Source organism: Nothoprocta perdicaria, unplaced genomic scaffold (assembly GCF_003342845.1).
Source record: "Nothoprocta perdicaria isolate Ctin4 unplaced genomic scaffold, notPer1 scaffold_4, whole genome shotgun sequence".
NCBI classification, from domain to species: Eukaryota; Metazoa; Chordata; class Aves; order Tinamiformes; family Tinamidae; genus Nothoprocta; species Nothoprocta perdicaria.
In genome coordinates this window covers 4,695,508-4,723,355 of record NW_020455643.1, presented here as the reverse complement: position 1 = coordinate 4,723,355, position 27,848 = coordinate 4,695,508, and the positions used below count along the sequence as shown (strand labels likewise).

General features: G+C 41.1%; 1 protein-coding gene across 1 annotated transcript in view; it reads right to left on the bottom strand.

Annotated features, from left to right (window-relative positions):
• The window catches only part of FNDC3B (fibronectin type III domain containing 3B), a 130,698-nt gene that overhangs the window by 36,714 nt on the left and 66,136 nt on the right, over nt 1–27,848 (bottom strand). Inside the window, exons 6-17 of the mRNA XM_026045279.1 lie at nt 22,864–22,922; nt 19,425–19,579; nt 18,336–18,395; nt 15,556–15,694; nt 15,212–15,265; nt 7,789–7,913; nt 7,188–7,362; nt 6,484–6,570; nt 3,983–4,121; nt 3,285–3,356; nt 2,451–2,569; nt 1,412–1,517 (exon numbers count right to left, since the gene is read on the bottom strand). Coding sequence (XP_025901064.1) covers nt 1,412–1,517; nt 2,451–2,569; nt 3,285–3,356; nt 3,983–4,121; nt 6,484–6,570; nt 7,188–7,362; nt 7,789–7,913; nt 15,212–15,265; nt 15,556–15,694; nt 18,336–18,395; nt 19,425–19,579; nt 22,864–22,922 — 1,290 coding nt within the window. The remainder of the gene's footprint in view (nt 1–1,411; nt 1,518–2,450; nt 2,570–3,284; nt 3,357–3,982; nt 4,122–6,483; nt 6,571–7,187; nt 7,363–7,788; nt 7,914–15,211; nt 15,266–15,555; nt 15,695–18,335; nt 18,396–19,424; nt 19,580–22,863; nt 22,923–27,848) is intronic.

The window sequence follows — 27,848 nt, the reverse complement described above, 5'->3', positions numbered from 1 at the left end:
GTGCCCTCGTCCAGGTCATTGATAAACAAGTTGAACAGCACTGGGCCCAGTACTGACCCCTGGGGGACACCACTGGCCACAGGCCTCCAACTGGACTSGGCCCMATTTATGACCACCCTCTGAGCTCTGCCATCCAGCCAGYCCTCGATCCACCGCACCGTGCACAAGTCACAAGAAAGGGCAGAGAAAAACACACAAAGAATGGAGCTAACGCTAAACATATTCTTCCTGGAGCAGCACATGGTGGCTGCCTGATGTAATCTTGGCTCCTGGTTTTGTTTGGACACACATTAGTAGAGGTCTTGTACCCTCAAAATCTACTGCTTAAACATGGGATTTCGGGTAAGGCACCAATAACACCTAATAAAGACATAAGCAACTGCCCTGCTATCCTCAAAATTTATTAGTCACTCTGAATGCAATAAAATATTACAAAATATTTATGAGGATCCAGATCTCTATACAATGATGTAAATCTTGAACTTGAGCTGGAATAACAGCTTTTTTGGAAACTGAACTTTTTTTGTGTCCATACCCAATTCTTTGTGGACACTTTGCTCACCATAAAAATATTGTTTTTGGTAATATTTTCACATCAGATCTTAAGCCAGCGTCACAGAACCAACCCCACATGGAGTTCTGAAAAGTGTTGCTCCATCCTCAGATTAAATCTTCAAAGAAACAATACGAAACACTGAACACACAACTAAAATTTTGAAATATATCTGTCTGTTAGAAATAGTGATGCTCTAGTAGACACTTCCAATATTTAATTTTACAGATGATGCTAAAGAACATGAAGAGATAAAGAAGAATCTTGGATGCTGMAAGTTTATCATAGTGATCAAAGAATTATAAAAAAAAGTTTTTCTTTTTCCAAAGAATTGGAAAAAACATGCATTTTTTAGTGTCCTGTCTACCATCCATGTAGTTTTCAAAATTACAAGCTTCCAATGATTCTTTTGGTGTTATTTTGTGGATTGAGATTTAAATACCACCCAAGATGCTCTGACTCAGATTTCTGAGTGCAGTTTTAAATTGGAACTAGTAAAATGCTTCTACTAAATCAGTATGTGAATCACACAGTATTTTTGAGATAAAAGGAAAAATACTCTAATACAGCAGCTATGTTATAGCCTTGACATACAGATAGGTCCTAATTAACAACAGTGGGATTACAGTTTCAGGCCCAAAGGGCRACTGAAAGTCAACCAAGTTCAGAGAGGTCCATTCAGAGCCACAGAAGCCGATGAAGAATTTTACTTCTGACTTGCACAGATTTTACTGGAATTGGGCAGAACACACTGCAATTTCTCATAAAATCCGGCAGTACAAATAAAAGCTGACGAAGGCTTTGCAACCAGCAGTCTAAAGCCAAGCTATTGCCCAAGGACATGCTCCAGCCACTTACCCCATTGCAGCTGAACTTCTTTGTGCTTCAGCTTCCCTAAAATCCTTGGTGGCCGGCAGGGACCTGGTGCAACACTTAGCGTACGGACAGGTAAACTTTCAGAACACTGGAAAAGAACGGGAACTGCAGTTAATACTCCAGGAAGATTACCTATATGCCCATATATATGCCTATATGTGATGCATGAATTAGAAAGTGATAACAAGAAAATATTTCCTACCACTGGCATTTCTAAAATACTATACTGGCACATTAAGCACTTATATAGAGAGGATATGAGAAACTATGAAACATATTATTTACAAAAGCAACAAAAAGAGTCCTTGCATTATCATAATTGAAAATTTCACCTGAGGAAATCTGCTGGACAATTGTGCTTGGCTCTATATTTTTATTTTCATACCAAGCACTAAAGAACTCTTCAATTTCTCATAAAAAGTGATATGCAGAGGAATAAAAATGTCAGTACTAAAATGTTTTTAACTCAAAGAATAATGGGAATGACAAGAATCAGTGTGTGGAAAAATATAAGTAAAAAGTATAAAGATTTCAACCACATAATAGGTGATTAACTATTACAGCAAGCTACACACTGTATCTTCTGATGTCACCCAATTGGTGATTAACTATTACAGCAAGCTACACACTGTATCTTCTGATGTCACCCAATTAGGGCAGTATAGGCCTACAGTAGAGAAGATTCTACAGCCTTTCTCAAGCAAGCAGTCGGATCAGATAAATATTATGGTCTTTCCTACCCTAAATCTAAGTATCTTCAGATTGCTTTTGAGGAAAGAAAACCCACTAAATTGTGTTTTGCCTGAAACACAAACAAACAAACAAACAAACAAGTAAAGAAAACTTCCAAAAATGTTGCAACTTGCGAGAGATCATTAACTAAAACTGCTGTGGCTATACTGCATTCAAAGACTAAACTTGAGGAAAAAAAAAATTTTTTTAAAGCAGAAATGATTTAGCATAATTAACACATAAATGTCTGAAAAATATATAAAAACAAGAGTTCTTAAATAATACTTACCTGACTGTGTCCACCTGTGCTGATGCAGCATGCCCGGAGTTTATACAAAGTGCCTGGTTTCAAGTGAGTACAGGTATATTCTGTAGCTGATCCACTATATGCCACTTCCCATTGATTGGCTAAAAGATGAGGTAYATGCACATTTAGACACGGGAAAATGCAATACATAATTACTCACATTGAGCAAGAAAAAATTTTTAATGAGGCTTTCCATAAATTATTTTAAGAAAGTATTTATACTGCTAATATTCCTCCTTAAAGRCCTACATATACATAGAAACATTTTATAAATACACATAGATGTACAGTCGCACAGTAAGTTCAGCCCTACAGTCTAAAATTCCAGCCATCTTACAGAAAAGGAGAAAAAATAGGTAAGTAAATAGCTCCCCCTCCCTCCTATAATGCAAACTCTCCTGGGAACCCTGGAAATTTTACTCAGATCTGTAGCATTAGAATGTTAATGACAATAATACTCTATAATTTGTACAGTTTAACTTACTAAGCAGTCCTAGATTTATCTTTCTGTTTAAGCTGTGTCCAGGGAGCACTAATATTTGCTGTTATGACATAAGACATGATTTCTTTCTTTCTTTCCTTACATCTATTTCAACAAAAAAAATTAGTTTTCTGTTCCATATCTGTTATAATTCATAGAGCCCTGGGAAGATGTCAACTTATGTAGCTAAAAATGCCACTTAAGATACTTGATGCAATCAGTTCTTAAAGATAATCAGGTAAAAATAGCATAAGAAACGATCATAGCCCAAAAGATCATTACTCCATTATGGCAGTCATTATGAGTGGAAAGGGATAAAACTGTGTCAAACCCACCTTCTGAATTTCCTTGGGAAATCTCTAATAGATATTTTAGAATTTCTGAACCACCATTATCCTGTGGAGGATCTGAAAAACAAGGTATCACTACATTAGATTAGAGGTAAAAGAAATACCGTAAAATTAACAGAAACTGATTCTGATTCTGCTCTTTCTCCTCATAAACGAACTTCCCCCACAACTTCAGGAGTGAAGTCTTACAGCAGAATAAATATAGCAGTAGAAATTATTATTTTTTTTAGAATGAGTCAAAATAAGGTGACTGGATATCATCTCAAAGATAAAACTCATGGAAAAATGATTGAAAAAAGATAGGGATAATTGTGCTAAGTGTGGAGGTTTGCATCCTTGCTGAAGGAAGCAGACAGAATGACAAGCAGCATGAATGTGAAAAGGGACATGAAAGGGACCATGCAAACCCTGGGCACAGCAGTCAAGTGAAAACAACTTAATTAACACAAACAATGCTTTTGCCTTGGCAAATGAGTACTTTTACATTTTAGTGCTTTTTGAGTAGTCAAATAACTGCAGCCGTGAAGCTCTCCAAACCCTTTCAGCTCCAAGCTGACAAGTTGCATGAAAAATCTGAGTTATAACATGATCTGTACAATCTGCATCTGTACAATTTTACTTGAAATCAGTAATGTAGATAATGACCTGCCAAAGCTGTAGCATGATAAACTGGGTTGCCTTACCCCATTTTACACTAAAGCCATGGGATGTTATCGGCCCTTTAATTATGGGCCTGGTTGGAGGTCCTGGCCTGTCTGGGCTTGTGGTACAGACCAAAATTTCACTTGGAGAACTCTTTCCTTCCACATTAGAAGCAAACAACTGAAAGAAAAACACAGCAAAAATAATATTATTTCCTTTTCTTATAGCTCTCCATAAGACTTCCCTTAATGGTTGCACAAATACGAAAACAGAAAGCACATCAGATCCAAAATAGTGTGGATTTCTCATATTAAATATCTGTTGTGTTCCTTCTTCAGAAGCCACAAGGAATTTCCTAGTGCTCCATTAGCACTATATCATGTTAAGTCTGGATACGGGAATTAGAGGCTTTCTCCTTTAAAAGTCATGCCAGCCCCTSTAGTTACACATGTCCTATGAAGATGTAAAATATTAACACAGAAAATAGGACTAGGAAATGGAACTAGGACATACCATCTTCATTTGTATCTGATCTCCAAAATAATAAATGACGGCAAAAAGAATCAATCATTACCACCCAAGTGTTTCCCCTGAAACACCTGAATTTGCTTGGCCTATAATTTTCTGCAAATAAACACTTTCTGACTTGCTAAATTGAAAAATCAAATTACCAAAGTTTCATCCACACTGGAGATCCCCATTGACCTGTCTACCTGCTAAAGTGCTGTGGCATTTAAAAAAAATGCCATATTTTCTAATCATGTATTCTTCTTGGTCCTTCTCTGAATATTTTCTGCTTTAAGAAGCCCTGACGTGATCACCAGCTACATGAACTCGCCACACATCCAAACAACACCACTAGGGATCAGTGCCAGATGCAGACGCAATAAAACACTATTTTTTAAACCAATAAAACATTGTTTCTTAAACTTATAAATTACCTTGTTTATATGGCTAAAGATTGTACTAGCTTCGTAGGAACTGAAAATTCTTATTAAACATTCAACCCTTTCTCAGAGTTCTTGCTTCCCCAGCCTACAGCCCTCCATCCTGTCACTAGAAATAAAACCTTGTTTCCTCCCAGGCTACTTCACAAGTATGAAATAGTGCCCAGTAGCACTGGGAACAGCCACTGGTGATTCCTTTTTGTGCTGAGCTTTCAAACATTTCAGAGAATGTGGTTTCTATACATTTTCATATTAAGATTTCTATCATTTACCTTTCTTTGTCAAATTCTCATTCCATATTAAATGGGCCATTTTACAAAGGCATATTATGCTTCCATTATCACTGTAATGAACCAAACTAATTTCATCAAAGGCGCTAGCTAAGCAGGGTACCTCTTCTGTAAGCATGCATGGAATGAGAAATTAAATTTCCTCTTTCATTTTATTAGCCCAAGTCCCGTATCAGTCAACCCCTCACTTTGCCAAGGTTCAAAGATAAGCCTAGAATGAGCCAGTATAAAAATACTGCCACGACATTAGTTCTTTTACAGGTTGGGGCCTCTTATCCATGTTGCATGGCTAATGAACACTGGTCTGCACAGCATGAGTRAATATCCCAGTACTGGCAGCTCAGGGTTGTGCCTGCAGCCAGTGACAGGAGGAAGAAATGCAGTTTACTGCAATATCAATGCAGYTTGGACAAATTCATTTTTAATTTTAAAGTAGAACAAACAAACAAARCCCCACTAAATTCTCTTCCCTTAGACRATCACAGGAGCTTTGCAATGCAATCCTGGGCTGCATGCTGGGCATCTCCATCTCCTGGAGCAGCAGGCCCTCCACTGCCCTGGCTCTGCAAATGCTGCCACGGGAGCCAGCCTTGCTTTAACACACCTCATTTTGTAAAAAATCACACTTCTTTTTCAGTTGATTGCAGCACTTCTACTGTGCCACATGGCTTCAAGAGTCAGTAAGGCAGATTTCTGACTTCTGTATGTGCAGAAGTAGATTCCAAAGTATCTGCATTGGAGGCTCATCTGCTCTGGAGCACTCACAGAGCAGGAGCTACTAACATCTGCTAAATCAAAGCAAAGCAAAGACCTACGCACACCTGAGAGCCATCWCTTTTATGGAAAAGCTTAGTTTTCTGTGGCCCAGTTGAAGCCTATACCCCGAGGCAARAGTGCATTGCTGGGCTCCTTTGAGTGTCCTTCTCAACTGTATGGGGGTTAAATTGGTCTTATAACCACACACCAGCCATTTGGAGGGAGAAATCCAGCTGACTAAAATTCATTATCACCTTGGACCCAAATTCATCTTTTTACAAGACTGTACTCTGTAGGACACAGTACCAAGAATTATGCCTGTTTCAGAAAATCTGAGCAATAGGGAACTTCCATGGTTAAAAGAGGACTAACATTTTAACTTTTCCAGTTTTAATATAAAATAATTCCTTATATTATTAGTAGAATTTTTATTTGATGGCTCATTTTTGCAGGCAATAGTAAAGGGTCCCTAGAGTGCCTGGAAAAAAAGCAAACAACATGCAAAATACTATTGAATGACGAGAGGAAAATGACCTCCTCTAAATTTACCCTGAATTTATACTGTGTGCTTCTTCTGAGATTCTTCACAGTACAGGTTTGCTCCTCTCCAGTGTACTTTGGGTGAAACACAGTATCCTAGAAAAAAGCAAAAACACATTGTCATTAACTAGGAAGTTTGAAAAACAGCTCTCTAGATCACAATATGCAGCTAGAACCCATTGAATCAAAGGGCTTTTAAAGTGGGGTGGCTTTTTTTTTTCTACTAGGTCACAAGACTTTTCTCTAAAAGTCTCTAAAAGTGTCAGATCTGCAGCAGCAAGCAGACCACACAAGCGTGAGTAGAACAYGGACAACTGACCTGCTTAAGGACAGATTGCCTTATATCCTACGGACTCTTGTGCAGTTTTTCAAGGGAATTCTGGAGAACAAAATACATTTTTAAGCGTTTAGTTAAGGACCTAGTTGCCAGTGTGGAGCAGAACAAATCACTGAGCTCCCTCCTGCCAAGTCAGTGCCTGACTTGGGGTCTTCCTCCACATCCAGCTGCTTGCAGAGAAGGGATGCAGAGGGAGGCTGTTTTATTAAAATAACTTTTCTATTTCATAAAGTTTCAAAGAGTCCTCATATAATCTTCATAAGAATATTAAAAATGGCTCTCAACAATAGCAACTCACACTCTTCTTAAAGTTGAAATAAATGAATTAAAAAATGAAAATCCACTCTGCTCTGCTGAGTAGTAACACAGTGCTTACATTATCTTCTTCCTGAATTTCCAGGGTGTAAGAAATCGCTTCCTCTGGTGTACATCCTTCTACTTTATTCCACTGCAACGTGATCCATGTGACACCAGCTCGAACAAGTCTTGGCGCAGAAGGCGTCTGAGGAATATTACCTGCAGTGTAGCAGACCACTTCCTGGCTGTAGCCACTGCACAGCGAGTCAGAGAGGGAGAAAGCAAGAGAGGAATACTATAAATACATATAGTCATATATACATATATATATATAWAATATACATATTTTTGTATATTATGCCAGCCCTGCCAAAGAAGGAAGAGGCTGTACTGCTGAAAAGAAGACAGAAGGACATTGATTTAAAATAAAAAAATAAATACATCAAAATTCCTTCCAAAATCTGTAACTCCGCTTCCTCTTGCTTGTTTTTCTTGGTTCCCAGAGGTCCCTGGTGGGAATTTTATATAACAGATGTATTCTTCTTGCATTAAAAACAGATTAAAAAAAAAAGAAATAAAAAGAAAAAAACGGAAGCCCCACTTCACATTGGCACTGTGAGTTAAACCTTTTAACTGTCACCTCTTCTCTGTGCAATGCACAATGCTTAGGAATAACCTACCTAGTACCAATGTCATTCTGGGCTGCTAATCGGAAGGTGTATCCCAAAGCTGGGCAAAGCTTGGTCAGCTTGCAGTGCTTCTGGCTCCCGAAGTAGCATTCTCTGAAACCACTGTTCCTTTTTCCCTAGAAAGAAAACGAGCCATAACTGGAGAGCTATGAAATGAAAGCATGCATTGCTTATTTTATTTCTTCCTTTGAAAAATAACTGTCGAATGATGTTATAACTTGCTACTTTTACACAAGCTCTGTGCAGAGACCTGCAAGTCACTGACAGCATTGCTATGTTATTTAAAATAAGACTTATCAACACGATCAGCTGTCAGATTCCTTTTTCTGTCAGATTTCTATCTCTATGAGTTGCATTTCAGCTCCTGTCCTTTCACTTGAAGTGCAATTTATCCTACTTATTAGACAAAAAGTTTACAAGCTAAATGTGAAACTTGTCTCAGAAAGAATCAGGTCCCAGGCTCAGAGAAAACTTGCAACCCAAGTTTCTTGGCAGTGCGAATTCTCTGTAAATCCTTCAAAAATGCTTTATCCCACAAGAGGGCTCTCGCTCCCCACAGTCAGCCCAGGACAAACTCCAGCTGTGTCCATGTGGGAAGGGCGAGCACAGCCCACAGCGCTGCGCCCTCCAGGGCAGGACACGTTGACCCACCATGGGGCAACCCCGAACTCTGCCCAGCTGCTTGTTCAGATCAAGCGGCACCAGACAAGCAGAGAGGATTTGTTAGACAGCAGTAAACTTCAAGAAACTTGGCTTTCCAAGAGGCTCTCTTTGTGGGAACTTCCCGTTAATCTGACCTGGGGCTATAACGAGCTCTGATAAAGCCAAGATAACGTAAGAGCAAGAAATAATATCAAGACAACTCTCCAGCTCCCAAGTCCTTCCTAAGGTACATCAAGTACCTTACAGCTTACAGCTGAGGACTAGAAGATCCAAGTTCTTTCCCTCCCCTCCACATTTAACAGAAAGTAAAATCCTTTCAATCCAGCCCAACTTTGTATGGTCTATTCAGGATAAAAACACAGCTGAGCTTTTTGCAGATGCCAAAGAGAAATTGCTCTTTTTCTGTGTCTGACTGCTCTCACACAGGAAATATTTGCTTTGAAATCTTTTAGGACTGAGAATAGACCTGGACTAATTAGCAAGGTGTCTCTAATCTCAAAACTGAAATGAAAAAGTAACAGACAATAACATAATGAAGTAGAATACCAAGAAGTAGAGCGGATGAAAAACCTACCCAACAAAGAATAATCATGCACTCAAATTGGCCCCCAAGAGTAAACTAATGGTCATCTCTACAACTTCTTCGGATGTATGCAGCTGTGCAATGCCAATGTTTTTGGGGATCTATCTCTACAGGTTTTGGGTTATCTTGGTAAAACTAAGGGCCTTAGAGCCTCAGTAAGACTGGACAAGACTGTGCATTTCACGTGACGCAGCAGCTTGACAGAAGACTCCAGATTTCCTAGGCTGACCATCAGGAGAATTATTTATTGAGATGCCCCTCCATGTAGCTAAGGGCCTAATACGCTGATGCCTCCAAGAACACTGTCGTGCCTCCCATGCACGCTACTTCTTCCACAGTCAATCATCACTTTATCTTTGAAGATTTCAAAAATGTCCAAGTGGGACACATTTTTTGCTTGCCATTCTTCAGCCTATATCCATTTCCACCTCTTCTMACTCAGATTGCATCACAGAAGCAAGAATTTCACAATAAGTTTATAGTAAATCTCCAAAATGTGTTTCCCTAGCTAGAAACAATTGTTCASCTCCCGCACTGCATAACAATTTGGAGGCACCTCAGGGACATTTAGTACACTGGCAAAGAGCCATAACTTACTTTTATGTATACAGCAATAGTCTACATTAACTCTAGAACTTGTTTTTATACACAATCTTCTTAAAATTTCTGCACCTGGTCTGGTTCTGACTCTGCTTTACTGTAGAGCTAAAGGAAGGTGTAAAATCGGAAGATSATAATTAATCCGAAAACAAAAGTTCTTTATATATGGGAAGAGGTTTATCAGATCTTAAACCCTTGGCACAGAGTTATTTCATAGAAATCCTTTTGGACCAAAGTATGGGTGACAGCATTCCCCAGCTCTGAGGTAATATATTTAATATCCAGGTTATACAAAACAGAATTACCAATCTAGTGTCTTAATAAAATATCCATTGATGACTGCATTAGTAATATTTTTCTTCCATAAGCTTTCTTGTACAGATTCAGATGCCATGATTTATTTTCTCCTTAACTCTTTAAAATCAACTCAACTTCAGTATTTTTAAAGCATTTGAAAATGAGAGTTTTTTTYCTTTTTGCTTTCTGCTTAAGAATACATCTATACTTGGATCATTTTCCTACGCCTTTCTTCCCTAGTGAAGGACGGTGGCCAACGGCTCGGTGCATGGATTGATAAAACAGATGTGCCGTGACGGCTGGGTGAAGAGCAAAGGCTGGGGAAGCAGCACCTGTAGTACGCCGGCTACGGTGCCTAAAATACAAGCAAGGCACCAAAAAAAATCCAGATTTTCAAACTGTTGGGTTAAATCTTTGCAGATACCCCCAAACACTTTTGTTATCTTCAGCTTCATAGCAATAACAAAACAAAAAGCTGTGTTTGTATCTATTTTTCTTCGAGAGCTGGTATTGTACATTCCCCAGACTCGCACAGAGACCGACTGGTATTCCGCTTACTCAGACTGGCTGGTATTTTGGATTCTGTTGGCACTAATTGGAGAGACTGGGCGATATTTCTAATTACCCTGGCATTAATACCCTGGAAATAGTCTCTCCGCTCCTTCCCTCCCAAGATTTATGAAAGCTCTAATGCTGGCATGATTATAGACAAGAGCAACTGGCAGGCTGGTACTGGCTGCCACCCAAGGCTCTTACAGCTTTCCCAGAATCCTTCCCCTCTTACTCTCTGTATACTCAGCATCCACACTTTAATCCTTCAGATAATGTTTTGTAAGTTGCTTTAAATGTACTTTATTATTTCCTCAAATATTTCTAATCCTCAAGTTTCAGATGGAAAGCAGACACTGACTGCCCTCCTACCAGTCCTGCCTTCTCCAGTCCCGCAGTCTTGTTGATGYTCAACATACTGTGGGAACACCAGGACAAGGAAACAAGTCCAGCTCCACAAATCCACTAGAATTTGCACAATACTATAACACAGTATAGAAAAAACGTCCCACCTGCCATTGCACTTATATGTAACTAGTCCCTTAAAGCAGAGTGCTCAACTCTCCCTTGCAGAGACCATCCAAAAACGTATTTAGATAGTGGTTATGAGATCTTCAACAGATTCTATTGACTGTACTCCACAGAGCAGACACTAAACACAGAGCAGTGAACACTAAATAAAGAATAAGCCATTGCAGGTAGAGTGGATACAGAAGCAGAGCACAGTGCCTCACAAAAGAGGGAGTAGAGGCTGCCAGCACAGAACTGCGAGCGCGAGGCCGGCTGGTCATCTTTTCCAGGCCCTACTAGCACTAACTTCTGTTTGGTTCACGCTGGCAATAAAAAGCAACAGACTGATATTCAATCTGACACTGAGCTGTGGAACAAATTGCCAATGGCTATTATARAGTACCTTAATATCACTGCAAAACATGTACTGAGCTGGTCTTTTTTTTTTTTTTTTTTGATAAATGACTACATTTTCTATATATACAGAAAACAGAAGAGAACCTATGAGACAGCCCTAGGCATTAAATATAACGTGAGATACCCTTCTTGCATGTCTAATATCAGTGACATAGCCAGAGAACAGAGCTGCAGGGCAAACAAATACAGCCTGAGCATGAGAGGGGAACTCTGAATTATGCTGGATCATCACRCAGATACACGGACCAGACTGTCAGACAGTGCAATTTAACCTATTCCTGCTAGTCTCAAGAAATTTAAAGCTTTTTAATCTCCAGCTATTTATATACAAACTATTAACTTTTCACCACCAAATCATTATATTCTCAGGTAATGTATCTGCATCAGTCCTGTGCAAACAAAAATGAATGTTTGTCACCTCAGAATTAGAACTGCTTTTGAGTTATATCTGGAAAGCAAAAGTGCATGGGATAGATGCCCCTATTGCTGCCTCTGGAGCAATAYTTTCCCATAGAAAATGAATAGCAGACTCTCGTTACCCGTTCACCCAGGAGAACCCTTTTTGTACCACCACTTAACCACAGAAAGATCATTTCATATCTAATTAGGAACAAAAGCCTCATTCTTGCACCCATGCCAGGAGCACACTACAGTTATAAACCACGGATTGTTTGAACACTGCAATCAGGAAGAAAGCATCACATCCTCCATAGTGACGTTTTCCGTCAGGTATTTTTTAATATACTTTTTTCTGATCAGCCTTTTCTTTGCGCCAGTTGATCAATATTGGCRCAAAGTTGTCAAGTGCCCACTCCTAGCTTGTAAGTTCAAAGAGAAACACGCACACAAAGSAGAGGCAGAAGGTGAAGATTTCCTTAATTGCTACTTCTAAGTGAAGCCGTGGCCAGCCGCACCACTGCTAAACACTTGAGGTTTCCGGATCTCACTGACCTCCAAAATACTTGAGAGGAGGGGCTGTTTCCAAACCCTTTGAAGTCACAAAAACTTTGATACTGTACATTCAGTTTCCCTGGAAGACCAGTCACTAAACTGATCTTTTATTCTGCAGTTAAAGCCTGTTCACCCTAGTTCTTTAGGCCGTTTAAGCTAAAAGAGTTTATTAGCAAGGCATTAGAAGAGTAGTTCAAAGACCTGTTTTGGTGCTGAGAAAGCAAGTCAACTTTGCATCTTGTAAATAACAAGTTAACACTGGTTGTATTACAAGCAACCTTATACAAACTGGGAGGGGAGAGGACAGAAGGGCAGGAATTTCTGCCACGCTATTTGCTGGGGTTGGCAGGTCAGGGGAAAACAAAAACCAAACAACTTAGGACTGAGCTGAAGAACAAAAAAAAGCTGAGTAAAATTCACACAATGCAACAGTCTCTTCATCCAAAGCAGATCAGACTATATAGATATCTGTTGCAATACAGCAACAAACACAACTCACGTGTGCTTCTGCTAAAGCTCAGCTATTGAGCTCAAAGAGGATTTTTAGCACAGAGGAGAAATAAAACCCTAACAAACTCCAGAAACCAAGCAAACCAGTTACTTGCGGAGATAACTCAAGCCTCATCACCAGTAAAACTCCAAGGGGAAACGTCTTTACACCAACTCATCCCTCTCGCTGACAGGCAGCCCGAGGTCAGCCACCAGGAGAAGGTTGCTCAGGTCTCGGGCTCTGCGTGGGCTCCCGAAACACCTGCAGAAATGAAGCACCGAACGAGCCTTTTCCACAGCAACACACCGAATCTGTGCAGCTCCAACGAAAACAGCACATGCTAGATGCACTGATGAGCTCCTTTTTGAAGACCTTTCCATGCTCTTTGAGCACTCTCGGAGCTGTGCGCCCATCCCGCAGCAAGGCACGCGGTGGGAATGCACCATGGCCGAGTCCTAACGAGATCCCCTAATGACAAGCTGGCATTTTAAACACTCAGCGCCGGCAGTTCCAGGGGCTGCAGCCACCAAGGGATTAGACACCGTCCTCTTGCTCCAGTTTGCAACTCCCCCTAACCCCACAGCTATAACATATCACWCCCTCATGCTATTATTAGCAGGTAGATTATTAGTGGACAGATATTATCAGCAGATAGACTTGTTTTCCATTCCTGAAGAGCTCCCTCTGCTTTGCAGGCACAATTTAATTTCCCTCTGATCACCTTTTTCCCTGGGTTTGTATTTAATTCTGTGCCCTGCAGCTAAGGAGCGCCGCTCTTGCTGGGAGCTGGTGGAGCTTCCACCATAGCTTGRGAGCATTTTCCTCCTCCTGGACGTATTTCGTTCTTCATGTCACCAGGACACAGCGTGGCCCTGTAACCAAGTTGCTGCTTTTGCTTACATGTTCTTTACATAACCCTACCAAAGGGCACGGGACACAACAYGGAAAAGCTCTTCTGGGCCTGCATGCAGTGACTTCAGCTACTTCAGAAGTTCCTAGGGTCTCTCAATTTGAGAACTAGGGTCTCAAATTTCAAGATTGCTACTGAGAAAATAATAAATACAGAACTTCAAGGTTTTGATTGGGTTGCAAGTGGAAAAAATAACACTCAAAGCACATGCACTGTTAATGGTTTGTTATGGGTCTCTCTTCTGACAGGACTTTCTGTTGCTTTCTTTCCCTTTGCACATTTCCACTACTACATCCCCTTTGGTATTATCTCCCCATGGAAGCTATGGAAGCCTTGCAAGAGAAAACAAATGCACAATCTAGATGCCACAGAAGGTACAGTAGGTTCAAGGCTTCCATCTCTGATTAACTTGTCCTACTCTTATGGAGATTTTTTTCATTATTCCCTTCCTGAGATGTCGTATTTCATCCTTTTTTCTTTTTCCGTGACAACCTCTCGCTGCATTACTCAGACAGGGGCAGCAGGCCATTCTTAAGCCGCTGGTTGCTTTTGGTTGAGTTCAGCGGGTTTCTCACCATGCCGGTCCCCCTTGCTGCGGCGCCGCATACACCAAATGTTTGCACAGTGTGCGGTCCCTAATGTCAGACTTGCACCAGAACAGTCTGGGAACCTGCTTCAGAACATAATACCCCTCTTAAAACACTACCTGAAAAATACTAAAGACCTCAAGAGAGATTTATCAGACTGCACAACTAACACCCTTCCACACTTACCCTTTTAATTTTTGTTCTTTCTAAACACGTTGCTCAAGCTAGGTCTGTCATCCAATACATATYTTTTTTCCTTCAGTGATGATGTTCACTGACTTAGGCTTGACGCAGAAACATGGCTTGTGCAACGGAAAGAAGGTGTAAGGGAAATAGAGGGAGAAGATCCATCTTTGGGGCACAGAACTTATTTTGCGTTGTTTCTGTAAGAGGACTCATTGCTCATACGTAATGGACAACAATTTTTGGACCTTATATGTATTTCCTATAAAAAGGACTGCAAGATCCTCATCTCCTTTGAGGCAGGAACAGGGCTTTATTTCGCGCTTATACAGCATGTGGAAGGAGAGTGTGAAYAGAACTCTAAGCTCCATCACAAGGTAAATAACTGAACAATGTGTAATGCCAATTAACAAATTGACTGCACCAAATGAGCACTAAAAAGTTAAGTTTCAAGCATGCAGATACAGAATATTGTCTTTGCAAAAAACACACCGGATGAAAAATATTCCCCTCATTCCCCTTTCGCCTTTCGAGATCTTTATCTAATGTCATCAGGATTTCATTTTCTTACTTTTAGTTTCCCCTCTATTTAATTATTTTTCTTTACCCGTCAAATCCCTGTAAAGTCTGAGTGCCATTTATTTATGTATTTATTTCAACTAGTTACTACTTACCTCATCCCACTCTAGAAGGTAGCTGGTGATTTTTGAACCATTATCAATGGGTGCCTATGAACAAAAATAAACAAAAGGCGATTTTGGGAATAAGAGAAAACTACTTCCCCCTCAGGCAAATGTCTATAGTCTGCAGTGAGACCAAAGCTAAGGGTAATGAAACGCACACTTTTTAAAAGTCACGCGTTAAGTCAGCGCATGGGAAGGCATTCATCGGARCACAGCGAGTTCAGGTCTCTTATCCTGGAAAACGGCTGTCTCGGCTTTCCATTAGTTTCCGTGCTTATGCCAGAAAAGTGGATTTCTCCCTCCTTTTTCAAGTGCCTGATGCTGGCGTTACCTACCTTCCACTGCAAGGTGAGGGAGCTTTTGGTCCGGTGCGAGGGTTTGGGTGGGAAGGGAGGCTCCGGGGCGCAGCTCGGCGTGGTGAAGCTCACCGGCTCCGAGCACGGGCCCTTGACYGCGTTGTATATTACGTATACCCTGCGTAGGACACACATACACACGTTATAAATGTGTCATAAACTCCAGCACAGTATTCCACTGCCAAAGTAACCCCTATGACACCCACTAATGACAGATTTCTCCCAGACCAGTGGCTACCACTACTCTTAACTGCAAAAAACCACAGTGACAGCAGATGATCATGATGGGGTCTTGTGCAACTGCTCCACAGGCAGCTGAGTCACCGTCAGCTTTTCTTTTGACTGCACCAAGTCCCTGCCGCTCTTCCCATGGCTCTTGGCAGCACTTCATGCACTCACGTCCTCTTCAATAACAACAGCAAGTCTGAGCTCATGAGGAAAAGGTGTRAACGTTAATGCCCTGCTTAGATTTGATGTGCAGGTACCACTTTTAGTGATGGCTGTTGCTGCTGCCCTTCCATAGGTACAAGTTTTTCCTGTGTCAATATTCAGCAGACCTCTGTGATTTAAAAACACTGTAATATATATAGCTCCAAAACACTCCTTTGATAAACTAAAAATTTCGATTTCAAGTAAATCCCTTAATATCAGCGAAAAAGGGATACACTGCAAACTAACATGGGAAAACAAGTACAGTGTATTTGTGCACCTCCTCATCAGGTGCTTTTCCATGAAAATTAATGATGTTATTTTTCCTGTCACATTTTCTGCACAGCAAAAGGAAAGTGCGAGTTGCAAGTCTTGGACTCACAAAACATTCGCACTGTGCCCAGACAGTGACCTCAGGGCTGGCTGCAGCTATTGTGTGCTTGAATGTAGAGTTTAAGAAAGGGCAATTTCTAATTTGTTTTCAGTAGATAAGAGTAATTTATGTGCAGTGGCCACCTACATGGAAGTAAACCTTTGGGGGGAATTCACAAGAGCTGCTTGCCCTCGGTGGAAATATCATGTAGTGCTGCTTTATACATCTCCTGTTAGCAGCCGAGAGCGAAAACAAATGCAATTAATTAACTGAGTCTGCATCTGGCAACTGGATACACCGTATGCATGTGTCCCGGAACCCGGTGCAGCTCCGAGTCACAGACCCATCACTGGGGAACACAGCCACATAAAAAATGAGTTTAACAAGAACAAGTCAAGAGGAAATTGCATTTTTGCTTCTGCCTGTTGGACGTTGCCGTGGTACCTGAGCTTGGCTTGTCAGTGTTCATTACTGCAACGCTACTGCTTACTCTGGGGTGTAATACAAGCTCCTGAAAAAGGGAGGAAAACAAGTGTCCTGGAAATAAGCAGCTCTGGAATTCCTGTGGCAGAATTCCTTGCGCAATAGGGGCCTCTCGGGAGATTAAAGGTTTAAGCATAAAAGAGACTGATGGGCCCTCCAAAAGATGAGCAGAATCACCTCTGTAACCACCCAGATAACTTGAAGCGGTGTGGGATTCATAGGGAAGCAGGTTGTCCCAARTGTCTAGGCCCTTGAACGGTGGCAACAAGCCCCAAGCAGTTTATCTGTGCGAAAAGCAGCAGTCCTTAGAGATGCTGCCGGGATTAAAGAGGTCCAAGAAGATCTGTAACGGTTGGTCACAAATTTATTTACTTAGCAGATTTATTTCTTCAGAGTTGTTAATGCAAACTAGAGTTTTAATAGGAGAGAAAAATAGAAAAAACTCTCCAATTTAAATGCAGGTTTCCCTACTGCAAATGTGTGCTGCTGCTTTTACGTTCAACTTCCATCACTGTCAGTCGCTTATTCTTTCTAAACTAAAGTTACTGCTAAGTGTTCACAAATGAGTTATAATTTGGCAAACATGCAGATAAATACAGGGAACTGCACATGGACAGAACGGGCTGATTTGGAAGTTAGGCAGGATATAGGGCAAATACCCCAAGCACCATTAAAAATTGTGTGAGATCTCCACAGTGCCCTGTATGTAGGTACCACGTYGCTGTCAGAAGCTTGCTTTAAAAACTAAGCTTAATTGTTTACGGCAGGAAGCTCAGCAGTTTTACAACTTTCTTGCTTGCATCTTCATGTTTTACCTACTTAAAAGGTACCTAAGGTCTTCAGCTTCTCCTTGAAAAGTGCATTAAAAACGTTCTTAAAAAGAAACTATGGTMATAGAGAAAATACGACTTTTGGGTTTTTTTTAAGAGCTCAGAAGCRAAGTGTTTGCTTTCCAAAGTATTACAAACGGTAGCAGCCTTGATGAGAAAATGTTTGCCAAACTTAGAGCTTGTCTAGAAAAACAGAAGGAAACAATAGACAGGAGAGAAAGGAAAGGAATTTTTTAAAGGCTATTGAGCATAAGTGGACAGGATGTGAATTTGAAGCCTTGGTTCATGAGCAAAATCTTTTAAAGATGCAATAAACAATAAAAAGCTGGTATTAAAAATATCCAGGCTTAAAATTCAGAATGTGTTAATAGTTGTGCAATGAATGCAAGTATAGGTAGAGACTTCCTTACCCTTCCTTTGACAACAATAACAATACAACAGAAAAGTTCAGGTTCACAAAGCTCTCTCATAGCTTTGAGCCTAAGATAAAACRGATCAACAAATGCTAGGAGGCATGAAAGAAATCCCACAGAGGTGACCACAAAAATCTTGAGTTGTGCTGCCTATATTTAGATTTTAAAAAAATCCACATTTATTCTCATATACCTCATATTTAAGTGACATTCGCAGTCACGCCAACTCACCTGACATGATAATCTGTTGCTGGCCTAAGGTCTCTCAGGTTATATTCTAGTTCTTCTCCACTGCAGAAAGAAACCATAAACACATCATGAAAAGCAGCATTGCATTTAGTGCAGCTATTGATTTGCCGGTGACTAGGGGCTCCTACATACTATGACTTGGGAAAAAAAAATCACAGAAAAATAACAGTAAGAAATACAGGACTGATCTATCAATGCACTTCAGGTTTCTGGAAACCCCTACAAGGCCTGATCTGCAGAGCACCTATGATCCTAGTCTATGAATTCAGCTAACTATATAGGATAATTTAAAGGCTATCCTTACATCTGCTGATACTCACATAAAGCTTCTTGCATTTTTCCACCTTCTCACAGTTGAAAGGAGCTGAATAAATACAACGTTACTGTTGTACTTCTTGCATATTTAGTATTTCAAACTACCTTAAAAAAATGAGAGGGGGAAACTTCATAGCTAAAATGTAGTTTGTTGCACAACTGTTTTGTTCTCTCTTCCAGACCCCATTTGCCACGGTACCATGGCAAGGAGATGCGCAATTAACCCTCTGACAGAACTCTCTTCMAAAGTAAGAAAAGCAGAACTGATTTTCAGACATTCTAGGAAGCAACAGCACAAAATGTAGTCAGTGTAGTTCAGGGTTGTTCTTGYTCCTCCAGCTTGTCTGTGTAAATAAAGACAAGACTGACTCGTGTGTTGTTATGACAGGTACGGTGTGGGTCAATGCTTAATAAAGGAACACTCACCTCATGTGTCTGCTGAGTTTAGTCATTATTTTATTGAAATATTGGAAATAACAAATAGTCACAACAGCCAAGGTCACATATCGGTTTTGTATCTTAGACATCAGTAGAGGAGAAAAAAGAAAAMCATATGTACTTGATCACAAAAATAAGCTCAGATGATCACTGAGATCCATCCTGAGGATCTAGGGGAGTAGAAGGAATTACAGGTGGCTGGGACACATCTTTCTTCTTTTAATGGTTGGGGATGCCCACATCCTCAAAGGTAAGAGAAATTCCTTCCAATGACAGCACAATCTGAGAGTAGCACAAGTGTAAAAAYGATACCATTACCTGTAAATTATCTTGTATTTTCCATCCCTCCCTTTATCTGATAAGGCAACCTCGTAAGTACAAGTGTAAGGCAAACCGTTGTGTCTATCTGCATTTAAAAGGCCGGTGGGAGGTGACCACGTAAGTAAAGCTGTTCTTGCTTGAATATTTGTGACCTATAAGAGAAACATTAGTTACTCCAAATTCAACAACAAGGTTGTCTTTAAAATCTTTGCTTTTTGTTTGGATGATTCATGATGAATTTCTTATGAACAGCAAGAAATTTCAGAGCTAGGGGTGAAAAGTAAAATTAGAAATGGTCATAAAAAAGGCAAAAGTATTCACAAAATAAACGACCACCTAACACGTGAGGAATAGAGATTCACTCCCCAAAGAGAGATGGATACTTCGTGCCTAAGGGTTCCTTAAAGTATTCCTTGCACCACTTTTAACTTATACTTCTCTTGTGGCCATTATCAAAAAGCAAAAGGAAATAAGAGGAACAATGGCTTCATTCTATAGATTTTCTTGTCTGCAGTTATTTTCCCAAATCTTCTGTTAAGTGAGATTCTTGAAAAAGGCAACAACTGCATTTTTACTCATTCTGCTCCTTCTGGTAATTCCAAGCTGCAATAATTCAAGTATCTCCTAAGTTACGCTGTCTCAGAAGCCAAGGGAAGGATCGCATTAAAAGTCTGACTTGCTGATAAAAAATTAAATCCCAAATCAATCCCTTCACATCCTGACAGAAAGGGGGCATTTCCGACCCATCATCACCGCTGGGGCAGCTCTGCAGGGGGATCTAAACGGTAGATGGGCCAAGATTCCCTTCGAGGGAAACCATGGAAAACGTCTCCTGTCGCATCACCACAGCAGCTCTGTCACGGCGTGGCTGTTCTGGAAACACTGGACCAAATAACTGTAGGTGGACAGAGCTGAAACCCACAGGCTGGTTGCCAGCAACATCCTTCATCACACGCGGGTGCAGAAGAGTGGCTTCAGTGAGCGGTTCTGCGAGACCACTGCCCAGCAAGGGGATGGAAGATCAGCTTTAAAGCCTGCTTCCTTACAAGTCAGGCTTCTGGATGTCCTTAAACACATGTACGCTGCAGAATATTTAATTTCTCATACAAAACCACATTGCTTCCAGCTGAAAAGCACTCTGCTGTATGCGATACTGATAGACCAAGCACATGCTTCCTAAGCAAGTCATAAATCTATGTTTTGAACATAATGACAAGTAGGTGAAACCACAAAGTGTCTCATCTTTGCTTCAACGCTGTGCTCTCAAAAGTGAAAGGCTTTTATTTATTGCAGCACTTAGTCTTGCCAAAAAGAAAACTTCTGTTCAATGTAATATGAAAAACAACTTGTAAAACAAGAGGTTAACTAGTAGCAATCTTTTTTTCATTAAAAATATGAGCATGCAAATTCTGGTACACATAGTTCTTGCTCTAGTCACATTTTTCTGCTGCTAGGAAATCAATGTTCCCTTCAAAACTTGCACCAGTAAAAACTGATTTTAGATAATCTATCTATAAAATTTCTGAATTTTTCAAATAAGCAAAAAGGGAAATACCATAGATATGTATGTGTGTATATTTATATATATAGGAATAACTCTAGTTGTGACAAAGACATTTGAAGCTAAAAATCCACATTTCATATAGTGTACAGAATAGGTCAGAATTGGGTAATAAACAGATCCAGATCAGAATTTCTTTTAACAAACATTACTACTATTTACCAGCTGAACCCATGAACRTGTAGTTTCTTTTATTTTTATGGAAATATGCTTGCATAATTGTTTTTCATAAATTCAGACGGACTTGGAGCTCGAGGCGTGCTATCCTGCCAATGTTCTACTGCAATGTTTTTCTCTAGGACTACTCCCGAGGACACACGTATGTATATTCTGCAYATGGCAAAAACCCTGGCCTTTCATGAACTCCAGCTATCTCCAAGAGGTCTATTGATGTTTCTTAAAATAAGACTTTAAAACCCATAAAAACGGCCTGCTAGCCTTCTAACAGAGTGCAGGAGCATTTGCACCCAGGGATAAGAGTCGGGAGCTGCTCCCRAGCACAGCGTTTCCCCACCTGCACCTTTGAACTGCTACTGATAGCAGCTTCAGAGCTGCTGCAGACCTGTTTTGGTGGTTTTACACACCAAACTGCTAATGCAGGCTTTTAAATAAACACATTAGATCATTAAATTCAATTCTGAGCTGTGCTGAGTACCCACGCTAAGCTGCAGCAAGTGAGGGTGAGGCTGTACGAAACAGCAAACACAAAACTATACAGACCGTGTGTGTACATACATATGTGTGTGTCTTCAAAATCTTGCTTAATGGTCAAGCAACCACTTAACTTCACTAAGGAATTTCTGCCAAGGTCTGTAGGTGCTCCTGGGTGCTGAGCACCGTTTCTGCACAAGTTGCATCATCCCTCCGATGCTGGGCTGGGCTCACGGGCACTGGCTGCTGCTTTGTGCAAGCGACAGGCCGGGGACCCAGCGAATTCATGGTCATCGCTCGGTCAAGGTTTCCCTTTTGAACTCCGGGCCTAATCCTGCAGTTTCTGACAAAAATCCCCATGGATATTGAGGAGTTTGGGCTCCTGCGAGTCTGTCCRTCACATACGTCCCATAGGCATCGTAGCTATCACCACTTCCTCAAACTTCCACTGCCAATATCTTCCCTTCAGTTGTTCGCTTGCTACTGAGCTCAGCCCTTTTAAGAACGTTCTAACTATTCAACCTCTTATCTGTTCATTTGCTTCCTAGGCTTCCAGCCTGACAGAAAAAGCCTTTCCTGTTTTCAGGGCGAAGGATAGAGATTCTCAAAGTTTCTCTCACTGCCTCATTTCTTCAAGTGTTTGCTTGAACTATTTATTTAGATCCACAATCCCCTCCTGGTTTTTCTTTTGACCCCAACTAGGAAAAGATCACACACAGACCTTACAACCAGATTTATTAATAACCCTGCTTGCCTAGGATTAAGGTTATTTTATAGAGATTGACTTTCCATTGCAATTCATGTGCTTTCTTTTGCTTAAGACAAACTCAAACATAATAATTGCCACTGAATAACAGAATTAGCTTAATTTAATCATGATTATAAAAGTCAATTGCTTATGACAAATAACATTAAACCCATGGGGAGAGGAGCTGTGTAAATCATCACCACTGTCAATGCTGAGAGTCTCCTCCTGCATGCAGGTGACTGGTGCAGTTTTGCAGCAGGCAGAAGCCAGACATTCCCTCAGCAGAGAATATACTTAGAAWTTACACCCACTGACTACATCCCTGCAAAGTGAATTAGATAAAAATATACAGAAGCAACAATTGAGCAAGTAAAAATTCAGAGATGCTCCCTTATGAAATCCCCCSTCAAGCAGGGCCAAATGCACTTATCAAATTTGCTGTTTTTTTATTGTACACATAATTCTGGATCACATACCTGTGGCTTCTCCATTCCAGAAAGAATGTCTTGAACCCTTTTTGTTTCTGAATCATATTCTGTAAAATAGAGAATGTGGAAAAAGGAACAAAAATAAATTACCACCATTAAACAAAAGTGTCACCTATATCAATATTCCTTCAGGAAGTTGTAAACAGAGGAGATAGTGATTATCTGTATGTAAGTGCCAATTGTTTTGCTATTGGGAATTTAATGTGTGCAGTTGCATAAATTCATAGTAAAAGTGTCACAACACAGAGCAAAGAGGGAAGGAAACGACACATAGCTGCAGCCATTCAGAAAGGTGGGATTTCTTGCAGGGCTGTCCTCCACAAAGTGGGCTATCGACTAAAATTTGGCTTGACGGAGCAAAAAGATCCTGGATGCAAAGACTGTCTGTGGAAGAGGCCCAGGGGTTTGCGCAGCTCAATCCCTGCGGAACCAAATCCTGGTTTGATAACTACGGGCACCCTCACTCCATCACACAAACGAGCATCACACCCGGTGTTACGGAGGTGATGAATGGGCTTCATGCCCGGCCAGCTGAGCAGGGTGCCCATCCCCACGCTGAGATCCTGGGCACGCCGGAACAGCTGCCGAGCAGCTCACCAACCGTGCAACAATCTGTCTTGAAATGGGATTATCGTTTAATGGTCAAGGCTTTCGTAACAGCCTCCCGGCTCTCCAAGGAGTCGTTTCTTGCAGGCTCGGTCAGTGGGATGAGCTGTTACAGCCAATTCCCTCCCTGACCCCTGCACCCAGTGTGGTGGCTCTTACAGGGGTCGACACGCGGCCTAATTAAACAACAGGGTGTGAACAAGTTAGCAAAAATAAGCTGGATTCTTTGGAGCACAAARAGGTGCTGCAAAAATGATGAGCTGAGCAGTGGAATCGGTCTAAAACCCTTCCCAAAACGTCCCGAGGTAAAACATGAGCTGAGAATAATGAGGTGACACAGAGCAGCTTTATCCCTTTTGGACCACAGCATAGAGAGGCCTCATTTTCCACTAGAGCATTCCTTCATGGAAAATGAGGAACATTTTTTTGTCTTTTAATCATAATATTAAAAAGTTTGCTAGCCAAAGCAGACGAATACGACAAGCATACACCTAAACCAAAATGAGCAGGGTCTCTGTATAAAGAGAGTAAAATTTTGGCTCAAGAAGCTAAAAATATTAATAAACTGGAAAGATCAGATCCGCAGCTTTCCCAAACGATCCCCCCAAAGCCTGACCTACTTCTCCTAGCTGAAGAACGTGGCTTTATTTTTGTCTGTGACCTGCTTTTGAAAAAAGCATCCCTGCTTTTTTGAAAATTCCATGTGCCGGGATGCCAAAAAGCAAAGCTGGCTGGATGCTGGTGGCTGAGTTCCAGTGTAAATGCCCTTCTCTCCCGTAAGGAATGCACCGCGGTGCCAGGCGGGAACGGCAGCTCTCCCCGCGTCGCGCCTTCCTGAAGGCCTTTGCTCTGAGCCACTCCACAAACGAAAACGCAGGAATAACTCGGAGCAGGAGGACTGCGTGACTGTCTTTTTCCACAATTGATCACCCTGAGAGGGTATTAATTCGGTGTATAAACTAGCATCATGCAGCCAGCATAAGATAAATCTCACTTGAAAAGTAGCCAGAGGGACCCGGATTACTAAGGAAAAGGCTGAGATGTTGAACCAAATAAAAATGTCAAAGTTTAGGGGTTTTCAGAACTCAGGTTCCTCTCAGTGCTATGAGAGAGGCAGAATTGTGCCACCAAAGCTTGGACCCAGACCTGGAAATTCTGGAGGTCTTGTAGGCTTATCTCGAAAGGACGTTAATAAGAAGCAGCTTCTGCAGTTCCAGAGCATAACAAAATGCTGCTACTATTCTATTGAAAGTTTATGGTTATTATGTCACCCCTAATTACAACCCCCAGGAGCTGAGCATGAATCATTCCCAACCTAAAATCCCAAACATGTGGACTGAATTTGCTCTCCTCCCTCTGCTTTCTAGCAAGGATGCTATCTGTGTCGCACTGAGTGAGAGAGGAAAATAAACTCTAAAGCCTGAAGAAATCTCACTTTCCTCTCCCGTGAAAAACGATCACTTTGCAAAGCAACGAGTGCAGGTCAGGGCTGAAGGTTCAGACCACTGCAAATACTGGAACTGACTTTAAGACCTAAGGGAATAGGGTATCCCTGTCAAATGTGTTTTTAAAATGCACAGGAATTGGGAGTGTGAACATGGACATTTTTGCTGTTAATTCTCCAAGAATGTAACCTGTTCAGAGGTAGGGCTTTGAGTCCCAAATACGCAGCAGCCTTCRGCCACGGCCGCTTATGATCACAACRATTCATACAGATAACCTGGTGACAGAAGACAACTGACATCTCCTCAAAGATTATGGGGGGAGATAATGGTACAGAGGGAACGGGACAATGACAGAACTAAGGTGACAGTGAGAATACAAAGAACAATTAATAATTAAATGTAAATGTGMTCCTCATGGCCTAGACAGCTTGACACATAGACCAGGACTACAGTAACATGCATATGGAAGGGCTTTGCTTCACCTTTTCTCAAGAGTAAGACCTGTCAGATGATGTACGTGTGCTGACCAACTACACYGGAGGTCCCTCATGTTGAACCTCCTGTGTTCGCACATGAAACTGGACAGGCACAACTGATCATTCATTCATGGCATTTCCCGCACATAAATCTACCTAGAGACCAGCTGCATGTSTTGCTGTTTGCTAATACCATGAACAGTATTACCAAAACAACAAAGGATGAGAGCAGATTTTATGTTAAGAAGCATCTTTCACCACAAACTCTGAAAATCACTGTACCACACAGAAAGGACGATTAAAATAAAACCTCTAAATTAATAGGTAGTGCACTACCTGTGAAAATAGAGCAAATACAAAGTATTTGATTAAAATTAAACATAATGAATGCCTTGAATTRGAGAATAAGTCAGATTGGAAGGAAACATGATGAGGTCATCCAGCCCAACCTCCTGCTCAAACCAAAATCAGTGCTAAATTGTCCAATGGAAAAGCTTGTCAACAAAACCAAAGCTACCAATTTTGAGATAGAAAGTGGCTCACAGARTAGTTCCATTCTTGTAGTATTTCCCATTCCATAAGCCATAAAACACTCTCAGACTAGGGATGCTTGGTCTMCTTTCAGTAAAAAGAACAGAATTATTCACAGGCTGAGTCAGACTAACCTACAGACAACTCGACTTGCCATAAATCTTTCCCTCCACAGAAAGGTGGTCTTAGCTACCAACCCCTCTTGTACCACATCAAGCACCAAGCTCAAAGTCCTTCTCACAAACCAACATGGAACAGAAGCCCTTTTGAAATGGAAAAGAGTAGGGAGAAGAAAAGCATCTTATGTGCCCTGGGCTGATGATAAGAGTTGAAAACCCCTTTTTCTCTCCCAGTAATGCCTAGGTCATTACTGAGCATCACCCACAGAGCACTGTTGTGCTAGATGGGACATTTGGGGATGAGAAGCTTATGCACCCCAGAGATGTCACTGACGTCGTGTCACAGGTGCAGAACGAGAGGGCAATGGAAAAGGAAGCTCCAAGTTAAACACAGGATAAAATATGGAAAAAAATACCTTCAACTGCATGGGAAAAGGGCTAGGTAGGGGTGATTCACTGACTTAGCACTGCCCTCRACTAATGGACAGCTGATTTGCTTTTAATCTCATCCTTCCTTTTCCTCAGCTAATAGAGCACCGAGTATGTGATACTAATAAATAAAAGCTTTGTGTATCTCGCTCTCCAAACTAACAGGGCAGTTTGCAGAGACAAGCAGCCAACACGAGCTGCTTCCCCTATTTGACACTGGGAACAGAAGTTCAGCCATGTCAAGGAAGATCCCAACTAACACTTCAGGTCATTGTCCCTTCTTAACTTCTCCCCCTAACATCTGGTCCCTGCATCTGCCAGGGCAAAACTTCTGCATCCTCGGAGGAAGCTGGGGGTGGGGATAAATTCCTTGCAAAGCTTAACGGAGCCCTCCGAGGGCCAGGACAAAGCTCCGAGTCACCCTGCATTGCTGAGATTTTAGGGCTGTCCCAAGCTAAAAAATCAGACTCTCATTCCCAAGCTGTGGGTTATTTGGATCCAGTGTTTTGGGTTAACCTTTTGCAGCAGAAAAGACCTAGCTGTAAAACCTAGACCACATCTAAACTTGTGTTTTCATCATCAACTTTTCCCCTGGTCCCGGGTGAAAGTTTTTGGGTCATAACCAAAACTCCATAGATATCACAAGAGTAAATGCCCCGGAAAAACAAGAAATACTTTCCCAGCAGCAGCTGTTTGGTACTAACAGTGTTTCTGTGTTAATTCTTGTTGAACTAAAGCCTCTTATTATATGCTTCTGCTAGCCTATGTCTATGTTCCTTCCTGCACGTACAGTACAAATAAATTTTCAGACCTTTCCAACAATACTTTTGGAAACCAAAACAGCTTTAAAAAACAGAAAAAGAAAACTTGCCATTTCAAGGTAAGCTTGAAGTTTCCATGAATAGTTTTCATGTTTGCATGAACGGCAGCTGTGTATGTAAATGGTTTGAAATAGCTACAAGCTCTAAACTAATTAAGATTTTCCCATTGCAACTACAGATTTTAGGTTTGTTCTGCATTCTTTCCTTCACAGAAAGGAAGAGGTCCAGCTCAATACTTAGCTTCTGGCCACAGACAGTATTTACTGTTTCAACGGCCTTCCCATTCCAAGGCAATGACATCAGCACTGGGGCTTTGCAAACTTTTAAGTCTAATTCTCAAGTAGAGCTCAGCGCTCACAGATACGCCAGTCATAACATAACATGCTTTCTCCCAATTTATTCCAGATTTATTGGGGCTGGGACCAGCTTTTATGTTAGGCAAGATCTTTTATCAGTCACATACAGCACAACATACAATTTGCAACACAAACATACACTTTGGTACACAGGACATCTCCTCCCTCGAGTGCCTATTGATGCCAAAGT